Raw genomic sequence first — 20,110 nt, 5'->3', positions numbered from 1 at the left:
TGTTTGTGTCTGTTCTGAGTCTTATTTTTACTATTGTTGATAGACAAGATATGTTTGTATTCTTAGCTTTATCAGATGTTTGCTATCATGTATCACGAAATTTTAAAATTTCTATGCATGTTTAGATCATTTATAATTATCTAAGGATTTCAGACCTGTCAATATGATAACCATTTAACAACCACACCCATATGTTTAAAAAAGTAATTTCAAAGTAAGTTCAACATAACCACTGTGGAAGTGAACACATGCATGACTGTTTAGATGCTGATTTGAATTTCACTCGAAAACTTTCTGTATATAAAAAAAAGCCACTGAAGTGCCACACAGTCTTTTCTTTAACTGTCAGGTGTTTCATTTTTTAAATACGGGCTCTCCTTTATTAAAATAGCAGTTTTGTTTTCCCCCAGAAATATGGGCTTTTGTCTTTGTCAACATGAGCTTTGTCACAAGTTGTTTTTTTTTTGTTTTTTTTTCAGCATTGCAAACTTTTTTCAGAACTATGAGCTTTGATTCTTAATATTTTTACTTGGGCATATTTTTTCCTTGCAGCTATCAAAACGTACCATCCTGTGTTTCAGCCAGCTCAGCCAGCAGATCTCCACAGAGACACCCTGCTGCAGTCCTCTCTTTCTATCTCCTTCTCCTGATGTCGCACACTGATCCTGCAGCTACTTCAAAGGCTATGTCAGTATTGCTGCTAAAGGGGCAAATTCAGAAATTCTAATTGGCCTCTCAAATTCCGATTACATCTGGAGGTGTCCCTGATTTTAACAGAGTGAAATTTTTAAATTTTCAAAGTGTGGCTATGCTACATAGCGAAATACAGAGAGGTTTTAAATAAAAACCCAAGTACATGCAACCTTTAGCGCCACGTTTGTCCAAAGCATACAGAGATGTGTCCCTGATACACCCAGCCACAGCCCTTACTTAAACCCCACAGAATCTTCACAGTTGCAGAGAAAACTGAAGACAACAGTTTACAGCTCCTTCACATCCGGGCTGACAAAGCTTGAGAGAATCTGCCGAGACAAATGGAATAAACTGCCTGATATCCAGGTGCAAATTGTACCAAAGAGGACTCAAAGCCATAATGACCGACGAAGAGGCTTTAAGTATTGAATTAAGGGTAAATTGTAAATTTTACTTTCGGATTTTTAATAAATTTGAAAAAAATCTAAAAATGTATTTTCACTTTGTTAATTTGACAAAGTTGAATTCAATATGAAAGCGTACAGTGTTGTGTAAAAGTATTTGTCCCCCTACATATATCTTCTATTTTTTGCATATTTATCACATTTAAATGTATCAGATATTCAAACAAATTTTGATAAAAGACAAAGACAACCTAAAAAAAACACAAAAGGCCATTTTTAAATCATGATTTCATTTATCGAAGGAAAAATGCTATCCAAAATCCTCCTGGAGAATATCCATAATCAGTTCATGATCTAAAGGTCAACACAAATGGGTTCTACAGTATGACAATGATCCAAAGCACACAAACAAGTCCACCTCCGAATGGCTCAAAAAGAACAAAATGAGGGTTTTGGAGTGGCCGACTCAGAGTCTGGACTTGAATCTAATTAAGATGCTGTGGCAAGACCTGAAAAGGGCTGTTAATGGTCAAATACAATCTATTATGGCTGAATTCAAGATACTTTTTGACAGCACTGTCGATTGGTGGAAAATTTTTTCCATTTAAAATTGAATCTACAACAAAACCAAGTCTGCAAAAGGTAAAGAAATATTTCCATCGTTCAATCAAACCTCTTCAGTGCTATGAACCAAAAAAAAAAAAAATAAATAAATAAATCCTAGTGATGAACAGGACCTTCATTATGACTACATAACAGATTAAAATACCCCCAAATTACAAATTCCCTACAGTCTGAAATTAACTGTCCATAATTTGGTCATTGAACACGCAGCAGCTGTCCAAACTGTTGATGTGTCAGATATGCGGGGCTAATGCTGACCTGCAGGAGTGGCCCATATCTGGCTCTGGTGATGTGTGTTGACTGACAGCAGTGCCAAAACTGGCATCCTGACAGCTCTGCTGTTGGTGCATGTCAGTTTTAGCGGGACACAGATTTGATCCAGACACGACCTCTCTGACCTCTTGACAGAATTTCTCCTCAGAGCAGCAGTGCTGACACTGGCACACAATACACACAAACTATGGGCAGACACACACACACACTTGGCAGAGTAGCAAGTATTCTGTCACCCTGTGCAATGGGAGAGCTTTGGGGTACTGTACTCAATGTGAACAACAGGATTACTGTGAGGTCCAACAGTTTAGCAAGCACTGATGAATGTCTTGTTTTTGTCAAAAAAAAAAAAAAAAAAAAAAATATATATATATATATATATATATATACATATATATATATATATATGAGAAACAGAAGTTAATTTTGGTGACAGCTGTAGCACACAGGAGTTGCAGAGAACACAACATCCCATGGAGATAATACAGCACATCATCTTATCTACAGTACATTCCAACAACCACATTCACATTTCTTCTCACTCCTCTAAAATTATTAAATATTATAAACAGTTGAATAAGTGCTTAAAATGCTAAAATAACTTCAGAGTAATGCTGTATGTGCACGGTTCATTTAAAGTAGATTAGCCAGACATGTCAAGCTTTCCTCCAATCTAAGATAGTTTAATTCTCCAGCCTGACATTAGGCAGTTGGAGAAGACAACCAATCTTTAGTGAGATAAAAGTGATTTCCAGCATATAATTTTGCCCAACAATCTCATCTGGCTAGTGTAACTTTTTTTAATAGTTGACACTTCAAAGTGTTCTTTGTGTCTGAGCTGTGACTGTGTGAGAGAGGAGGGAAAAAGCAGTGCGCTACCACTCCTCAGAGAGTTGTCTTGGAGTGTGTGTACACTACATGTTGTTAGACTTAGACATGTAGAAGATGGTTAAACTGACTAAATTCCAAATCAAAAGCTTTAAGCTTATACATTCAGTTTAGGTGGCCTCATCTTCCTCTGCTCTCCTGAATCCAACAATTGATTTATATACCCTAAAGTGCAAAAAATGTTACACTGGACTTTTGGAATCAAAGGTATAATAATAGCAGAAAACCATACTGTACATCTAAAATGCACCTTAAATGCATAGCCTACTGTAATTCCAGCCTGTAGACAAAACAATCTCGATTGTGAGGTTAAAGACTTTATATTTGTTCCAGATCTATCTATTTTGACTGTAGATGGTGCAATATGCAGAAAATATTGCACGAGGCATAAGTAGCACATTCAGTACCTTGATAGTTTTGGCAGTGATACTACTGGACAGATTCTTCTTGGCCACCTGAGAACCTTTGCCTGTAGGTAGGAAGCTTGGTCCCTGTGAGGATTTGATAAGAAACAGAACTGCTATCAAAATTGAACATCTACCCAAAAGTAGCAAATGACTGCAAAGAAAACACAACATCTGCACAGCCAGCAAGAAAACTGTAAATGATCACAACAAGCAGAATATAACCAACGGGCATAAAACCTCCAGAAGATAAGAGCAGATTTATTTTGAACTGTACTTCTGGCATCAAATTAAGTCAGACTTGCTTATACAAGAGTATAACTTGGAATAGATCAGCTATGGTTAATAAGCCCTGAGGTGTAGTGCTATTTATATTAATAATCAAATTTCATAACCACTCCACCTCATATTCACATGGTGTTGGTGTACCAAAAACCCATGTCTGGTACGCTCAAGGTCAGTGAATTTTAAAAGATTTTCTTAGACTGGCATCAATATGTGGAGTTTTAAAATAGCATTTCACAAGTTTGAAGGAGTTGCTTTGATCTTTCATCTTCCTTCAAGATGTGGTGACTGTTTCTTACTGTAAAATAAATCCAACCATTGCAAGTGTTCAGCCATAACATCTGATTTAAAAATGCTGCATCCAGAAATTATTATCATTCCTGGAACATGGTTTTCACAGAAAATAAGATCACATTTTTGAAACGCTCTGTCAGAATCAAACTCTGGTCTGCACTGTACCTGGAGGGCCATTGTGTGGTCACAGAGAAAGCTCTGATATTTCAGGGGGATGTGGATGCTCTCTTTGGGCCGCAGGTAAACCCTGGGACCCGGGGCACCCTCCTCCAAGTGGAACATGTTCTCCTCCAGCGCAGTCGGAGTTCTGGTTAGTGCTTTGAAGTAACGCCACTCCTCAGTGTTAGTGATGACACTGAATGACAAGATTAAAGGACACAAATGAGATGAAAGCAGCTCTTTCATATTTTTAGGTGATTCATCCAGGATCAGAGCTGGTCTTATTACACAATCATAAATAACAGTCTATTATTATGTTACGACAACATGGTGCTGAACAGAACCACAACGTCATGTTTCTATTAAAGATACTAAGGATGGAGTTGCAAAAGAGAGTGTCTCCACTTAGGAGCATGAATTGTAGAATTCTGAGTGTAAAGTAGCTGTTTCATCTTATGGTACATTAAGGCGAACCAGCTGGTGAGGTGGACTATCCACAAAAGAAAAAAAAAAGAAAAAGGAAAAAAAGTGAAAATGTGCTCTGTAATTGTCCAGAAGCTTTCCCAAAGTTTTGGACAGATTAACGAATAGAATCATGAAAATGTTAATTTTCCAAGGTGTTAATTGTTCTTTTATGCATTGTTTGTCTATATTTCATAACCCCTCACCCACCACATCATGTTAGAGACAGTAATGATACAATTTCACTATTTCTGTTATTTATTTATTTATTTTAACATGGTTACTAATAATACCATGCCTAAAATTACTTGTGCCCTTTGAGAAACCAAACCCCTTGACAAAACCATGTGTGACAATAGGAATGGTGTTCTTGGGGTTCAGTTTTTCTCAATTTTTTCTCCAAACAAAAGGAACACTCCCATGTCCATCCTCTTTATTTTCCTCTCATGTGACCAAAGTATTTATGATCATAAGCTTTTGTATTTATCTAACTGAGTTTTTCCAGCTTTTGTATGTCTGTCTTGGTATGTCTTGGAAAAATGAGTCCTTCTTTGTTGGTGTCCATGGAGACCAATCTTGTTTAGTGTCTCCAAAATTTGCAACTAAAACTTATGAGGTTCATCAGGAAGGCTTTGGAGGTGATTCATATGTATGACTTGGCCTCTTGCCAGTGGAGGGGGTGGCTTTTGACTTCATACCCGGACTTTTGAGACGCTTTTCGCACTGTGGAACTAATCCTTGTTTTAGATGATGCATTGCACTGTGACCAATGGAACTTGAAAACTTAAAAAAATGCTTTACTTTCTTGTCTTGTTAGTAGCTGCTATGCATAGCTCTCTCAGTGATGGACACTAATAACAAGCTTGCTTAGCTCTTTGGTTTAGACCATGACGTGTAATGACAAGGACCATGATGAGGGAATTACTACAATATTTGAATTAAAATATAGTGGGTTAGATTGGTAGATTGAAGGTAGTAATTACAAAGACTGTCTGGAATGGTATAGAAACTGCATTTTATCCAAAGACTGTGACAAGTTCAGAACAGTATGAATGATTTTGGGTATGTTTTATAAGTAAAAATGTAAAATAACAGAAATATTTAAAATCCATCATAAACACTCCATGTCTTACCATCATCATTTCTAGCCAGAGAACACCTACTGATCAAATAAAAACCCAAGTAAACATCAAACTGTGGCCTGACTATGAAAACAGGGCATCACTTGCTCCTTTAATGATGACACCTATAATGACTCCAAATTTTTTCTGGTTTGCTACTTAACAATTTAGCCCCATCTTCTTAAAGCCAACAAGCTGCCTCCCCAACTAAATTGAATAATAAAATGTAAGGTGTTTGTGCGTATGTAAGCTGGAGGAAAAGAACTCAAGAAGCTATAAATAAAAGATGACACCAACCACATCCTGACTCCAACTCTACATAACGACATAGCGTGAAATTGATACTTGTTTTCTCATCTAATGCTTATAAATAAAGCAAACAAGTGGGGGGGGGGGGATCCTAAATCTTTCACGAGTGACCAAGAGATATGGAAAAGCACTGGAAAACACATTCCATCTGCACCAAAGTGAAAAAAAAGAAAACTGACTAGAATAGAATAACTGATGCTATGTATGTCTAAGAACTGAGGTGAACTAAATTCTACAGTCAAGCAGTCACACCACTCACACACACTATTTTTCTTTTGATTACCGACAGCAGTATGAAAAAAGGTGTATAGAGGTCAGTGACGGTCCCCATCCACCCCACAACAAATGGATTTCCAGGGAGAAAAGAACAGGAACAGATAACACATTCCAACAGAGGGAGGTCTCGTCTCAACACTTTCCTCTTCCTTTGAATACAAAAATTTCACGCACAAATGCATAAAGGGGAGTGCTGCTTTAAACTTCAAAGGTTCCAAGCCACGGGCATGGAGAGGGAAATTTGTCTCAATAGGAGAGTGAGAGTTTATTAATTTTTCAGGGCCCCACCTCACTAACATTAGGAAAAGATGCAACAGTAAATTCCATGAAATTTATTTGGAGATTCCCACCTGTGCGCTTGGAATAAAACATGTTGCCTGTGGCTTGTCATGACAACAAAGAGTGTTTGTGTATTTGTGCTTCACATGAGCCTCCATGAAAAAACCATGAGAAAATAGAACAAGGTCGGAGGTGAGGGGAACAAACAGATTGGAGCAAATAGATTTCAAAAGAGAGAGGAAATAAAATAAAGACGATGATTAAAAAGATAGCAAGAGGAAGAAAGGAGTGAATGCAGAGTTGAGAAAGCACTGAGAGGAAGACCGATAATGAGAGAGAGAAATAATGAGAGAGAAAGTATTGAGGAGAGGAGTTCTACTGTTTTCTATCTCTCTACAGTCGAGCAGTCTTTGCTCACACTGGGCTCTGTGAGGCAAAGTGTAAAAAGTAGTCATGCAAAATGGATGGCAACAGGTAGCAAATGTGTCCTCCTCGTCAAGAGGAGCCTCCGGGCTGGAAACCAGGGCAGACATCAAAGCTCCATCCAGCCTAGCCATTCACTAAGTACTCTCAGTTCAAAGTCTGTTGCTGGATTTCCGGATGAGGGTCAGACTTTTTTCTTGCTTGTTTCTGTAGAACAAAGAGCTGACCCAAGGCCAGGTTTATGCTCTCCAAAAAACATCTTGTCAAATATTGGCTGAGATATAGACTAACCTCTGTGAACTGACCAAGCTGCAGTTCATTTAGTCCAAGGTAAGAGTTACTGGGGTCAGCTGTGTTGTTATTGTACCTGTTCCAGCCTGTTCTGTTACAGCTAATGCAATATATAATAAAATTCTATGTTTTTATAATTGCATGTTTTTGTATTTCACTGAAGGCACTTTAATAATGACAGGAAGTTGTCAGTATCAGGCGGTTTTCAGTATGATGAAGCAAGTCAGTATGTAATTGAAAATGGCGAATGAGAAGTTTGTTGTTGGAAACTTTCTCCAGCTACTAGTGTTAATGGTTGCTAACTGATATTCTACAATAAGCTCATATGAGAGTAATTACAAAAAAATAGATCCAAAGACGAGTGATTTACATTAAAATATGTTGTCGTATATTTCATTTTTAGGTTGAGAAAAATAGAATTAATACATACAACTTGTAATGTTAAAAGGTAAATTCTATGAAGGGATATCATTTATTTTTACCCTGATGTTTACAATGTATATTTTTTACATGTTAAAAGCAAGCATGGCATTTATCATGCCTTTTGTTTGTTTCAGTTACACCCTTCTCTTAATGTCAACGAACCTGTGGATAAGAAGTCGAACGTCTTCAGAGTCTTGATGTTTGTAAGGCATTTATCTGGCAGTCAAGTTATATTCAGCACATATACCGAGGACAGTACAGAGACCCTCAGAAAATTGGCAGATGATTACTTTCAAAAAAAATTTCATTAATTCAATAAACAATTTTTAGCAAATAAATTTGATCCATCCATACCAGGAATTTGGATGCAGGGATTTTTCTCAAAAATCCACCAAATTATGTCTTTTTTCTGGGAAATATCCCTTTGGATTTGTCAAAGTTTGCATGTTGTCTTTCATTCATATCTGTGTTCCATTTTCTAAATCTCCTGTCTTTCTAGACCTGCCACTCTCACATGCCCTGCTTTCCAGCCACTGGTTCCACCACAGTCAAACACATTACAACACATAGCAATACTGTTGATCTATCATGAAATACCACAGTGTCATAAAATATAAGCATGTTCGTGGCAGTGCTGTACTTAGTGAACTCTGCATCTGACTCATGAGTGCAGCAGCAGGGCCACATCAAATGCAGGAGCTTCCTTGTTAATTTACACCTTTCAGGCTTTTGGTAGAGGTGACAGACGGTTGGTGTAGAATGTCACACTGCCTCATTGAGAGATAAGTAAACTAACAGGGTGCTAAGCCAGCGAGAGGACAGATGCAGGGATTGATTACTCTCAATTAGACCTGGTAGGCCCGGTGGCCAGGCTATTGCCATAATGATTCATCCACGGTGCACTGCAGACTTTGTTGATCAATGTGATACATGTTAATCCAAAGCTCAGGCGTGAGCAGAATCCATAACAAAAGACTCAGAGTGTGGGGATTAACAATGATGCTAAGGAAACATGGCACGGGTACCAAAAATGGGTAACCAAGGGAACATCAGTCATAATGGCGCTTATGTTTGGATTAAGGGGATATTTAGCATCTCTCCAGCATTATGTCTGTATCTGTGCCAAGAACAACTGATTGTGCTATTGAAGGAGCAAGAATCTTATTTGTCCGTGGACCTATCGTATTTGTGTGACGGAGTGAGATATTGAAACATAATGCATACTGGTGGGTAGGATTCCAGAAAATATTTGAATATCTTGCATTATTTTATCTATTCATGTTGACATATGCAAAATTTGTTCAGATAAATGGGTCAACTGAGTCATTTTTATACAGAAAACAAATAATCTGTCTTGTTTTTTTAATGAAAAACACATCTCAAAAATTGCAAAGAAATTAAAAGGTTCCTAATGTGCCCCTACTTCAGCAAATGAACGAACATCTCATATGCACCCAGCATATGTCTTTCAACCTTTTAGCTGCAAGCACTGCAAATATGGTTCCTTTTACCTACGACTGTATAACAAACATGTAATATTAATGAGCTGCATTTCACTCAATGTTTCATACTCATTCTGTTGCCTGAGAACAGACACAGAAAAATATGTAAATGAGAGCATCTTTAACAATTTATTTATTATTTATATATATTAAAATGCAGTATATGAGCGCAAAGAGAGCAGGAGAGCAGCAAGCAGACGTACAACTGGTCTTTCGGACACACAGTGACCTATCCAGAACCTGTTTATGGGTTTCACAGAGCTCTAAAAAGATCAAAGCTAATGGTAATATTAGCCCCATTAGCTAACACTGCATGTGGTAACACTAAGGATTACGGTGACATTGCCATCAGAAATAAAAAGCAATCCACTGGGCCTTCAGTTCCCTGAATACTGGAAATGTATGAAGACTCTTGTATTTACTCTTGCAGAAAACAGCAGAACATTTATTTTGCTTTGCTCGTAGCTGAGATGTTTTAGAGTTAGCAGAAACAGCTCTATAAAGTTAATATAACCGGTGGACTGAGAGGCAGCTGCTCATTCTGAATGGTTCATCCAATAACAGCTTTTAAGTTTTTAAAACATACAAAAAACAACAGATTTTTTGCCATGACGGACAGACCTATAAAATATGCACGTTGTGCTTGTACCCCAGAGCCAACCCTGCCTAATACTCACACTAACTGTCTTGCATACACGTTCAGCAATGTGCAATACCCAAAGGGCAACATTAGCTATACTACTGTTTTTATAACTCCAAATATAAAAAAAGCTATCTTTAAAAGAATAAGCTAACCCACTGTTTTCATAGATACACTTGCACATACATTTTTCCCTACTAGATAGATATTTATATTTGCATATTTGTTATTGGATTTTTAAAAATGCCTGATTGTGTAAATGCACTGACAGGAATGCTGGTTAATTTTGTTACACATTGTGTAATGACAATAAAGAAATTCTATCTTATTTTATTCTAGTATATTCTGATCTAATCTATAATTGGGTGTGTTTTTTAAGAACCTTGTTTAACACAAAAATTTCAATAAATCAGCTCATTTGCTCATTGCCTATTATGCACTTTGACATGTTACAGTGAGAAAAGCACAGAAATATACACTATATTGCCAAAAGTATTCGCTCACCTGCCTTGACTCGCATATGTACGTAAGTGACATCCCATTCCTAATCCATAGGGTTCAATATGATGTCGGTCCACCCTTTGCAGCTAGAACAGCTTCAACTCTTCTGGGAAGGCTGTCCACAAGGTTTAGGAGTGTGTTTATGGGAATTTTTGACCATTCTTCCAGAAGCACATTTGTGAGGTCACACACTGATGTTGGACCAGAAGGCCTGGCTCTCAGTCTCCACTCTAATTCATCCCAAAGGCGTTCTATCGGGTTCTATCGGCTTTATTTAGGAGCGAGAAAATGTCACGACTGGATTTGTTGCACAGGTGGCATCCTATCACAGTTCCACGCTGGAATTCACTGAGCTCCTGAGAGCGACACATTCTTTCACAAATGTTTGTAAAAGCAGTCTGCATGCCTAGGTGCTTGATTTTATACACCTGTGGCCATGGAAGTGATTGGAACACCTGATTCTGATTATTTGGATGGGCGAGTGAATACTTTTGGCAATATAGTGTATGTCAATAATAAAATTCTCCTTGTATTGTTTATGCTTGGTCACACTAATTTGTCTAATTTACTGTGACACTTCAACAGAGCAAGCCATCATTAATTAGTTAAACTTGTGCGTTTCACGGTATGACAAGTCAAAATGTCTACTGTGACAGAAGACCAATTTGGCACTGTTAATATTTGGCTACAAACTGGTATATGTCCATCTTACTGATATAGATGAAGAGTATTTTTTCAAACTTCATTTAGTATCACAACTGCATAAAAAAAGACTGTAGAGGTCACAAGGACAACAGCAATGTGTTTGATAAGCTAATGTTACATGGTAATAAATCAGGACACTACTTTTTCTACACAGTACCAACTATACACCAGAGGCCATGCATAAGATTTTTCACATGGCCTTCGGGGGCCTATTTCTTCTCTTTATCTCTTGTTTTACATGGATCATATCCAGAGTAATGTTTCTTTAATGCTGTCTACTACTTAGCCCTTTGTCTTCAAAAGGTATTACAGGCAACGCTTGATGCAAAAAATGGTGGTGAAAATTTTGAGGACAAGATGGATGGCTTAACTGTCACTTCACAGAGCCAGGTTTTGGATTGGATATGTCTCCCAAATAGACTCCGTCAAACAGATTTTACAAACTATCTCCAGTGCTTTACCATCACCTTTGGAAACACCTTCAGAATGTGTGAACACAATTTCACAGTGGAGTATGACTTGTTACATTCTGATAATGGCAAACACATACAATACAGAAACAGATGCTCACAGTTTGTGTAATAGACTGGGGACACCTACAAACTTGTATAAACCATACCAATTAAAGATGAAAAACATCTTAGTTTCATGAGATCAAATCTTTGTAGTGGTAAATAGAATTGTACTAAACAGTTTTAGGATGGGCTGTCACCCTGATACTACCCAAAAGTCCCCAAACTGTTTGCAGAATATTACCTGAGTTCTGGGTCATCACTGTGAATGGTGACAGTCTGAGGAACATTGAAGGGATTCTTAAGGACAAACTCCATGTACTCAGCAGAGCCCAGGCTGGCATAGAGCAGGTGCTGGGTGGTGATTGCCTGGCTCAGCATGTTGGTGATGCCCTCCGCCTTGCTGCGCCCTTCACTGGGTTTGAACTGATGAAGGTCTCTGGCCATCCTGACTTCCTTAGTCCAATCCTAACACCCAAGAACAATGGCGAATGCTGAAAAATGTTTCAGCGCAGTGCTAGACTGTGCATTGTAAACATCAGTGTAATTTAAGTTATAAGTGTAGTTTGATTGCCTTTTTTTTAGCAGTTGGCACGAGGTATTCAGCATGTTGCACTAGCTAACTGGTAGCATCACTCACTACCTGGAGCATCTCCTAAACAGGCCTGGGTCAGTTGAATGTGGCAGTGCTGTTTGGATTGGTAGCATTAGCAATGAGCAGTTAGCTTGCACTAGCTAACTAGTAGCATCAGCACTAGTCACTACCTGGAGCATCTCCTAAACGGGCCTGGGTCAGTTGAACATAGCAGTGCTGTTTGGATTGTGTAGGAGCAGCGTGAACTGGCACTGAGGGGGGAGGTGAATCTGGGACGCCAGAGTTCACCTCCTAGCCTCCTGGAGGTGTTGTGGGACTAAATAGGCGAAACACCGTTGAAGGGAGGTTTCCACCTGATGACCCCCAGAGATGTGTTAGGAATCACTGCTCACTGGTGTGTATAGTGATGGGTCAGGGATCCTAGGTCCTTCATTGAGTGCACATCCTCTTTGTTTGGAGCACAAGTGTCTTGTGTTTAAACTAACACGTAATTTCCTGTTCAGTTTTGCCCTACTGTTCTTGTCATATTTTGCACACACACAGTTTTCTTATAAAATGAAAGATTATAATCACAATTTCTGCTGTTTTGTCAAGGAAAAGATTGAAAAAAATCTTCCAAACAGACATCCCTCAAGGATCTGTTGTTGTTTTTACTGGACGTTTCGCATTGTTGACCACTACCAGTATTATATTTTACATATTTTGTTGATCGTTTCAAAAAATTAAATTGCGATCAATCGGATGAAGCCTACTCCTCCCTCGCTTGACTAGTGGTTGCAGAAAGTCAAAAAGGTATATAAAATGGAATAAATGACCATCCAGCTACAACTGACACTATCTACCTTTAAAACAAGGTGGAGAGGAGCAACAAAGTACTTTAGCTTAGATGCACCTTGTATATAATATTTATTTTTGTCTTGATAGAAGTGTATGGTCGTATATGTGGATATGTAGGTGGTCTGTTTGTATATGTATGTGCGGATATATGTGTGCCTACATATATGTATACTTTCTGTCTGTCTGTCTGTATCTAAGTATCTGACAATATGTATGTGAATTGACCTGTATGTATCTACAGATGTTTAGGAATACTTAAATGTAACAATGTAAAATCACTCAGCATATGTTTCTACCCACCCTGTCTTATCTCTACCTAAGCCCAATCTCAAAGTGATAATTCAGTTTTTTTTCTATTACTTTCTTGTTTTATTACAATTATAGCGATAAAAAAAAGAAATAGAATAAAGTAAAATAAAAATCTGTTATTTTCGCTCTCTGCCAGTGTTACTTCAAAATGATGTGGCTTAGATGATGTAGCTAAACCTCTGGCAAGTTCAAAGCTGCACTCAATATTTTTAGATGATTGTAAATGTTGTAACTCATACCAAAAAATTTACAGAGAATTATTACTAACTTTGTAGTTCTCTGTAACTCGATAGAGCACTGCACATCTTTCAGCTCATCATTTTGGTTTGCCAACCTGACTGTTTTGGTTCAGTCTCACAGCTTTTAACACCCTTGCGTTAACCTACAGCAGGCAGTCGTTTGGGGGCAAAAATATTATCTTATTAACCTTCTGAGCCTGCCTGTGGGTGTGTGCATGTTATCTTTAAAAAAAAGCCAACAAAATGATGCCATTTATCAGAACCAGAAACTACAGCTTTATAACAAGAAAAGCACTGAGAGAGTGCAGTAAGATTGTTCCCTTCCCCATATGGCATTGTCAGAAATGCAGCATTTTTTTTTTTTTTTTTTTTTTTAGAAATGCAGCATTTGTATATTAGTTCTTGATGATCAGAAATCACAGCACCATAGAATGTAGCCATTTAATATAGATGTACCCACAAATAAAATTACCTTGCGCTGAGCACAGGCATGGTTATGCATGTGTATGTTATGTACTGATACCAAATCGCGTGACCTGAGTATGCAGTGGGCAGCGGGAATTGATGGGAATCGGAAACACCCCCCAATTTAAGAAATTGTTGCTTGTATCATTTCCGACGGATAAGTCCCGACAAGTCCACAGCGGTGGATTTGTAGTAGGATCGCAATCATGTGATTGCCAGCAGGCAGCTGACATAGTGTTCACTTGTAGTCATAGTGACACTGTGCCGCTATCTCACAATGATACAGAAATCTTTAACAAATCCATGGATCCAGACTATAGGCCGCATCATTTTCAAAATCTAAGCACTTGGTTCTTGTGCCATTTCAGACCTTCCCTGAAAATTTTATCCAAATCTGTTGGTCCGTTTCTGAGTAATGTTGCAAGTTGGCAAGTTTAATTGTATACACATTTCCTTACAGTCAAATGCTGTGCACATAAAACAGCCTTTTCAAAATCTAGGACTATTACATTTTATCAGCAGAAATCCACTGATCCAAGTTTTCCATTATCTTTGACACACTGAGAACAGGTATTTGTGACATGATTCAATATTTTATGCAATGTTTTCTCAATCTTTTACATTAAGCTTGGGAAACCAACTTCCAAAGCAGATGGAAAAGTTGGAAGTGTTTCTATTTCAAGGCTTTAGTTTGTCACAAACATTGCATTATAAATTTAATTACATAATGCAACTGAATGTGAATCCTGAGCATGTTGTGGTATCTTAAAAATTATTTTAATGTTTAAATGGTGAAATAAACTACATGATCCCGAGAAGGCTGGCTGGGTTCACTTATATTTTAAATAAATCAAACATCTTACACTGAGTTTTAAATCACAATGGTAATGCTGAGTTTGTAAGAAAATATATAATCAAGATTTTCAACAGGGCTAGCCCTCTGAAATCAAGCCAGACACTCAGTCCAAATTAAGTTATCGCTATCAGACCAGAAAATTCAGATCCAAATGAAACTGCAAATCAACTATAAAAATCTTGGTCCTATGTGAACAGCAGTTGTAATTCATACCGCACTGGTTGTTACAGAGGTGTGAAACAACTAAAACCCAGGTCTTATCAGAGGAAATGTAAGGTGTAAAATGTCTAGGACAGACATGCACCACAGCTAAAATCACATTTAGCATGTGCATCCATGGGTGAAAGTACAAGATGTGGCTTCGAGTAGGAGAGTAATTAATACCTTCTTGTACAGTCACAGAGGCACAGGATTGAAGGGCATGGTGCCAGGAGAATTTTAACACCAGCAGGCTTTCTAGGAGATGCTCCACACCCTTGGGAGGGCGCCCTCACGACATGTTTCTGAGTAAGAATGAAAGCTGTTGCATGGCCTCTGTTGTCTGTCTGAGATTTCAGTGAAGAGGACCCAAAGGGACAGACTATTGTGGTTCAGCTTTAGACAAAAGCCACTATTTTTTGGCTCACTGATAGCTTTACGGAAAAGTTTGACCTCACCGTATCCTTAGGTGTTTTAGCATCTTCCTTGCCCTCCCGCTGATGCACGGCAGCCATGCAGCTGAGCTTTCGGTGTTCACATAGGTTGCGCTCTTCAGGCATGATGGTGTCAGCTCTGATCCCATGTCTGAACGATGGAATCCGATCCCCATCTATCTCCAGTCTGTGTGCTTGTGCAGTGTTCCTTGCTGTGGAACAGAAACATGCTGCAGTCATGAATATACTTACTGAACAGAGTGAAATCTAATCTCTTTGCCATTTTGACCATATGTTCTAAAAACCCTCCAAATGTCCAAGCGAGAGAGGCGCAGACAAATTAAAGTATTGTTGGAGCACAACAAACAACAGCTTGTTCACAGACAACAGTTCAGTCAAACAACTGGCACCACTACAACTGGGCCAAAGCCCTACTACTGGGAAAAGAAACTCCCTCTGTCCCTCCAAATCATCTTTCACCTTCACGGTCATGTGTATTTTTTCAGCACCGAAATACCTCATTAAAATATCCAATTCATCTACCAGTTACCAAATAGAATAGAAAGAGAATTACCTTCTTTAAAAGTGTTTACAAAAGAATTTGCCACTCAGACATTAACAAACTTAAAATTCAGAAGTGCCCAAAGTGGATTTTTTTAAAATCTAAACGCAGTTTTGCTCTGCCCCCGTAGCAGTTTTGTAGCCATGAGATGGATAACGGGTTGCAGCAACGGGAAGATAAACCTAGACTGACTGAGAGTGGCAACAGACCTTGAACAAAAATGAGCAGCAGAGTGTTGAGAAAAACATAAGTGGTACATCAGTGAATTGTGGACAAAATAAATGGGGAGACAGAGACAAAAGAGAGGATGACGGAAAAAGAGAGACACGAGGCTTATGTAAAGTAGCCTTTTATTTAAGCTCTTCAGGAACGTTACCTTCTGTATTTGCTAGACATTAGACTTTTACTAATCCCTTGTGTGTTCATCAGTTTTTTTAGAGTCCTTCTGGAAACCTCTTTTGTGTTGTAACCCAGTTCTGCTTTGTTCAGTAGCACTAACTGTAATGCTTCCGCAGTGGCTTGTGTTTTCTGCATTTCGAGTGCATTCATTGATGCCACACACACACTGTCTCACCGATCAACATGTCTCATTTTACTTGAATATTACCTAATTTTGGTATATCTTTTTTTGTTGTGGTGGTGTTGTTGTCTTCATTTGCTTGTGTTTTCTTAATTTGTATTGATGTTTTTTTTCAAAAAATTCTCTTTGTTACTTCCATTTTCCCACACTGTCAAAATCACTTAATTCTCAATTTCAGCAGCACTACTCTTGTCCAATGATGCCTGTGCCATCTGAGACAATCGGCAGGGCCCTTTGTTTAAATTCATTGAAACGTTATAACTCTCCCTTCCAGGCCATCGATCATGCATCCCTCCTCCTTCCCATCTCCACTTCATCTGAGTTGTCCAGGGCGTCTTAGCCAATCTCCACCACAAATCTGCTAACTTTGCTCTACCACTACCAGCATCTAGACTCCAGGACCGCTGTTCTCAACTTCTGCTTCATCTGGAACTCCACTGATGTTGCTTGTCTCTGGAGTGTAACTCCTAAAATACTTTGATTTAACATGCTCATGTTTCTGCAAGCTGTTGGTTAGCATTTTCGCCTTGCAGCCAAAAGATCCCCGGTTCGCATCCTGGCCTTCCTAGGATCTTTCTGCATGGAGTTTGAATGTTCTCTCTATGCATGTGTGGGTTTCCTCCAGGTTCTCGGGCTTCCTCCCACAGTTCAAAAACATGCTGGGGGTAACTGGTAACTCTAAATTGTCCACAGGTGGGAATGCAAGTGTGCTTGTTTGTCTGTATATGTGGCCCTGTGATAGACTGGTGACCTGTCCAGGGTGTCCCCTGCCTTCATCCTAAGTCAGCTGGGATAGACTCCAACCCCCCTGCGACCCTAATGAGGATTCAGTGGTGTACAGATGATGAATGGATATTTCTGCCATAAATTTAATTTGTTATTTCCTTTTGATCTTTCCTTATTGAATTCTAATTCAAGTTATTTGAGAGAAAACGACTTCTGACCTCCTACAGACTCATTTTCAGTAACAGGAGACATCTCTAATTACAAGTCTTTTCAGAGAGAAGGCTCTCTTATTGCCTGTTTGATAAATGCAGATGTGCATGCACATCCCTTCTGATGCTGGGAAGCCTGGTTCAGTGATGAAAATCCTGCACAAAAAACTGCTATTGTATCAATTGCAAAACCTGTCTACGCTGCAAAGCCACTCTGAAAAAGCAAAACAAACTGAAAGAGAGTCTGATGATGAATGCATTAAACACGTCAAAATCAGCAAAACTTGCTCAAAGAACATCAAGTAATTACTCTATTCCAAGTTTGCGTTCTTCCCCTGGACAGGTGTCCTGTTAACTTTATTTTTCTGTAACATTTAAATGTGTTGTGGTGGTTGGAGACATTGTGTAAGAAACCAACCAATAGTGGCAAAGTTTACTGTTGCTAATAGTTTAGCATTCTGGTAGCTGTAACCAAAGGCTCACCTCACATCTGCAGCTGTGTCTTAATCAATTTTCATCTTTACAGTTCATTTTTATGATTAATCTTTTGTCATACGTGGGCATGAAGTGCAACCCTATGCTCATGCTAGTCTGGCAGGTGGGGCTTAGGCCAGAAAGAGGAGAAGCAAGAGCTGAAGGCAAAGAGCTGTGATTTCAGATTCAGTACCTTTATGTGCTTATACTGCGGGGAACATACAGCAGGAAAAGAAATGCACCTAAAAACATTTTTTTGATGCACTCATTATTACTGAGGAAATTCATCCTGACTACATTTTAGGTCATACAACACTGTGATCATTACCCACAGGACTAAATTTCAAAATTTTGTGCAAACACATAAAGCCTTTCATATGAGCTTTCTTTTCTGCTTTTTTCCCTCCAAGTATTACTCTTCATCCCTGGACATTTTTCCCAAGTCTCATTATCAAAGAGGCATTGGATCGAGTGCCAGTCACCTAAACCAGATAATGTCTGGCTACACTACTTCCTCCAGAGCCACAGGAAGGCAGAACTGGGACAGGAGTGTAACACACACAGGTCACACACAAAACACAGTGCAGCTGCTCTGTTCAGTGTGGCTTAATGTTGTGACTGGACTCCAGTGAGAGCAATTAGGTGCATTGTACGATTAAATGGCTCAGAAAGGTGAAGTGGAGAGGGAAGACTTTAGTGTGTTTAGTTTAGTGTAGTGTGTTTAGTGTGTAGCAAGCAGTGAGCAGGTGAACTGATCCATTAACTAATCTGTAAACATGTTATACATATTCCAAATGCATAGCTGTTTATCAGTGAAGAAGTATTTAGTTTGCTAATGTAAATGAAATTATGCAACATGATTGTTAAGTCTGTAATGTATCTCTACACCTGTCAGACCTACTTTATTAATCAAAGCAGTTATCTGCTTGTTTATAATCTGTTTATCTGATACCTCCTAATGCCTAATGTGGGTGAGTGTCTGCGCGTGTGTTTCACTCATAGTCCATGTTTGAGAATGAATTTAGGAATAGCATACCAGTTGACTGGTGATGCCCTGTCTAATTGGGGAAAAATGAGTTTCCCCAGTGTGTGTGTGTGTGTGTGTGTGTGTGTGTGTGTGTGTGTGTGTGTTTAGCTGTGAGTGTGAGCACGCCTTTAGACTGTGCATGCACACACACACACACACACACACACACACACACACACACACACACACACACACACACACACACACACACACACACACACACACACACACACACACACACACACACACACACACACACACACACAAACAAAACACAAACAGGACTGTGGCTAGCCACCAGAGATGCTTCTGCAAGCTCAATTAGTCTGAAAATTGAGTGGTTCAGTGGTGCAGCCAACAGACCAAATGTAAAATGGATGTGGTTGAGTTGACCAAGGCAGGAGCATAGTCACCAGCCAAATGGAAGACTCTGATTACTCTGCAGCGCAGATTTCTCACGTACATGCACTTAGACATACACTGAAAGGCGAGTGGACAAAAGCATGAACTGCACAGGTAATGAAAGTGAAGTTATTGAATATGTGATAAAAACAATGGCAAAATTCAGTGGGCTGCGGAAAACAAAGTTCTCACCATTGAGGTGGAGAACGTTTGTGGAGGACAGGCTTCCTCCTCTGAAGCCACTGGTGACTTCACGTGGTGTGATGATGTGAGAATGAGACAGCATTCCGTCTGCTGCCTTCCTCCTGCTAGGGTCCACTGGGCACCCTGTGGAAGACACATATAGTTTTTAGTTTGATATTTTGAATCTTCCTATGAAGTATTTACATAATAGTGTTAATAAGTCATCAGCTCAAAGCAACACGCCTATTTATTCACTTTTAATAGGCTGTGGTCTCCAAAAGAACAGCTGCGCGGTCATTGTCAGACCAGCTCTATTTGTGCTGACCTGCACCACTTACACCTGAGGAAAATAATAGAAAGTGTTACAGTATTGTCACTTTACTTTCTTACACACTGCTTTTCATATTATCCCGCAACTGAGATTTCATTATTGTTTTAAATTGCATATTTTTTCAGAGTCTGTTTTTCACCCTTTTTGTTTGTCATATCTTTTCAGAAAACTGCTATCAGTCTCAGGCAGGAATGTTAATTAGTTTGCTAGGTAAT

At 38.9% G+C, this 20,110-nt stretch overlaps 1 protein-coding gene across 2 annotated transcripts in view; it reads right to left on the bottom strand.

Moving 5' to 3' along the window:
* The window catches only part of nphp4 (nephronophthisis 4), a 202,952-nt gene that overhangs the window by 19,134 nt on the left and 163,708 nt on the right, over positions 1-20,110 (bottom strand). For both annotated transcript variants that reach the window (XM_023264530.3, XM_035945560.2), the window contains 5 exons: positions 19,574-19,708; positions 15,426-15,613; positions 11,713-11,936; positions 4,031-4,220; positions 3,290-3,373 (listed from right to left, as the gene is read on the bottom strand). In XM_023264530.3, coding sequence (XP_023120298.2) covers positions 3,290-3,373; positions 4,031-4,220; positions 11,713-11,936; positions 15,426-15,613; positions 19,574-19,708 — 821 coding nt within the window. The remainder of the gene's footprint in view (positions 1-3,289; positions 3,374-4,030; positions 4,221-11,712; positions 11,937-15,425; positions 15,614-19,573; positions 19,709-20,110) is intronic.

This window comes from Amphiprion ocellaris, chromosome 8 (assembly GCF_022539595.1).
Source record: "Amphiprion ocellaris isolate individual 3 ecotype Okinawa chromosome 8, ASM2253959v1, whole genome shotgun sequence".
Lineage (NCBI taxonomy): Eukaryota > Metazoa > Chordata > Actinopteri > Pomacentridae > Amphiprion > Amphiprion ocellaris.
The sequence above is the reverse complement of the archived record's forward strand: the minus strand, read 5'-3'. Positions and strand labels throughout refer to the sequence as shown.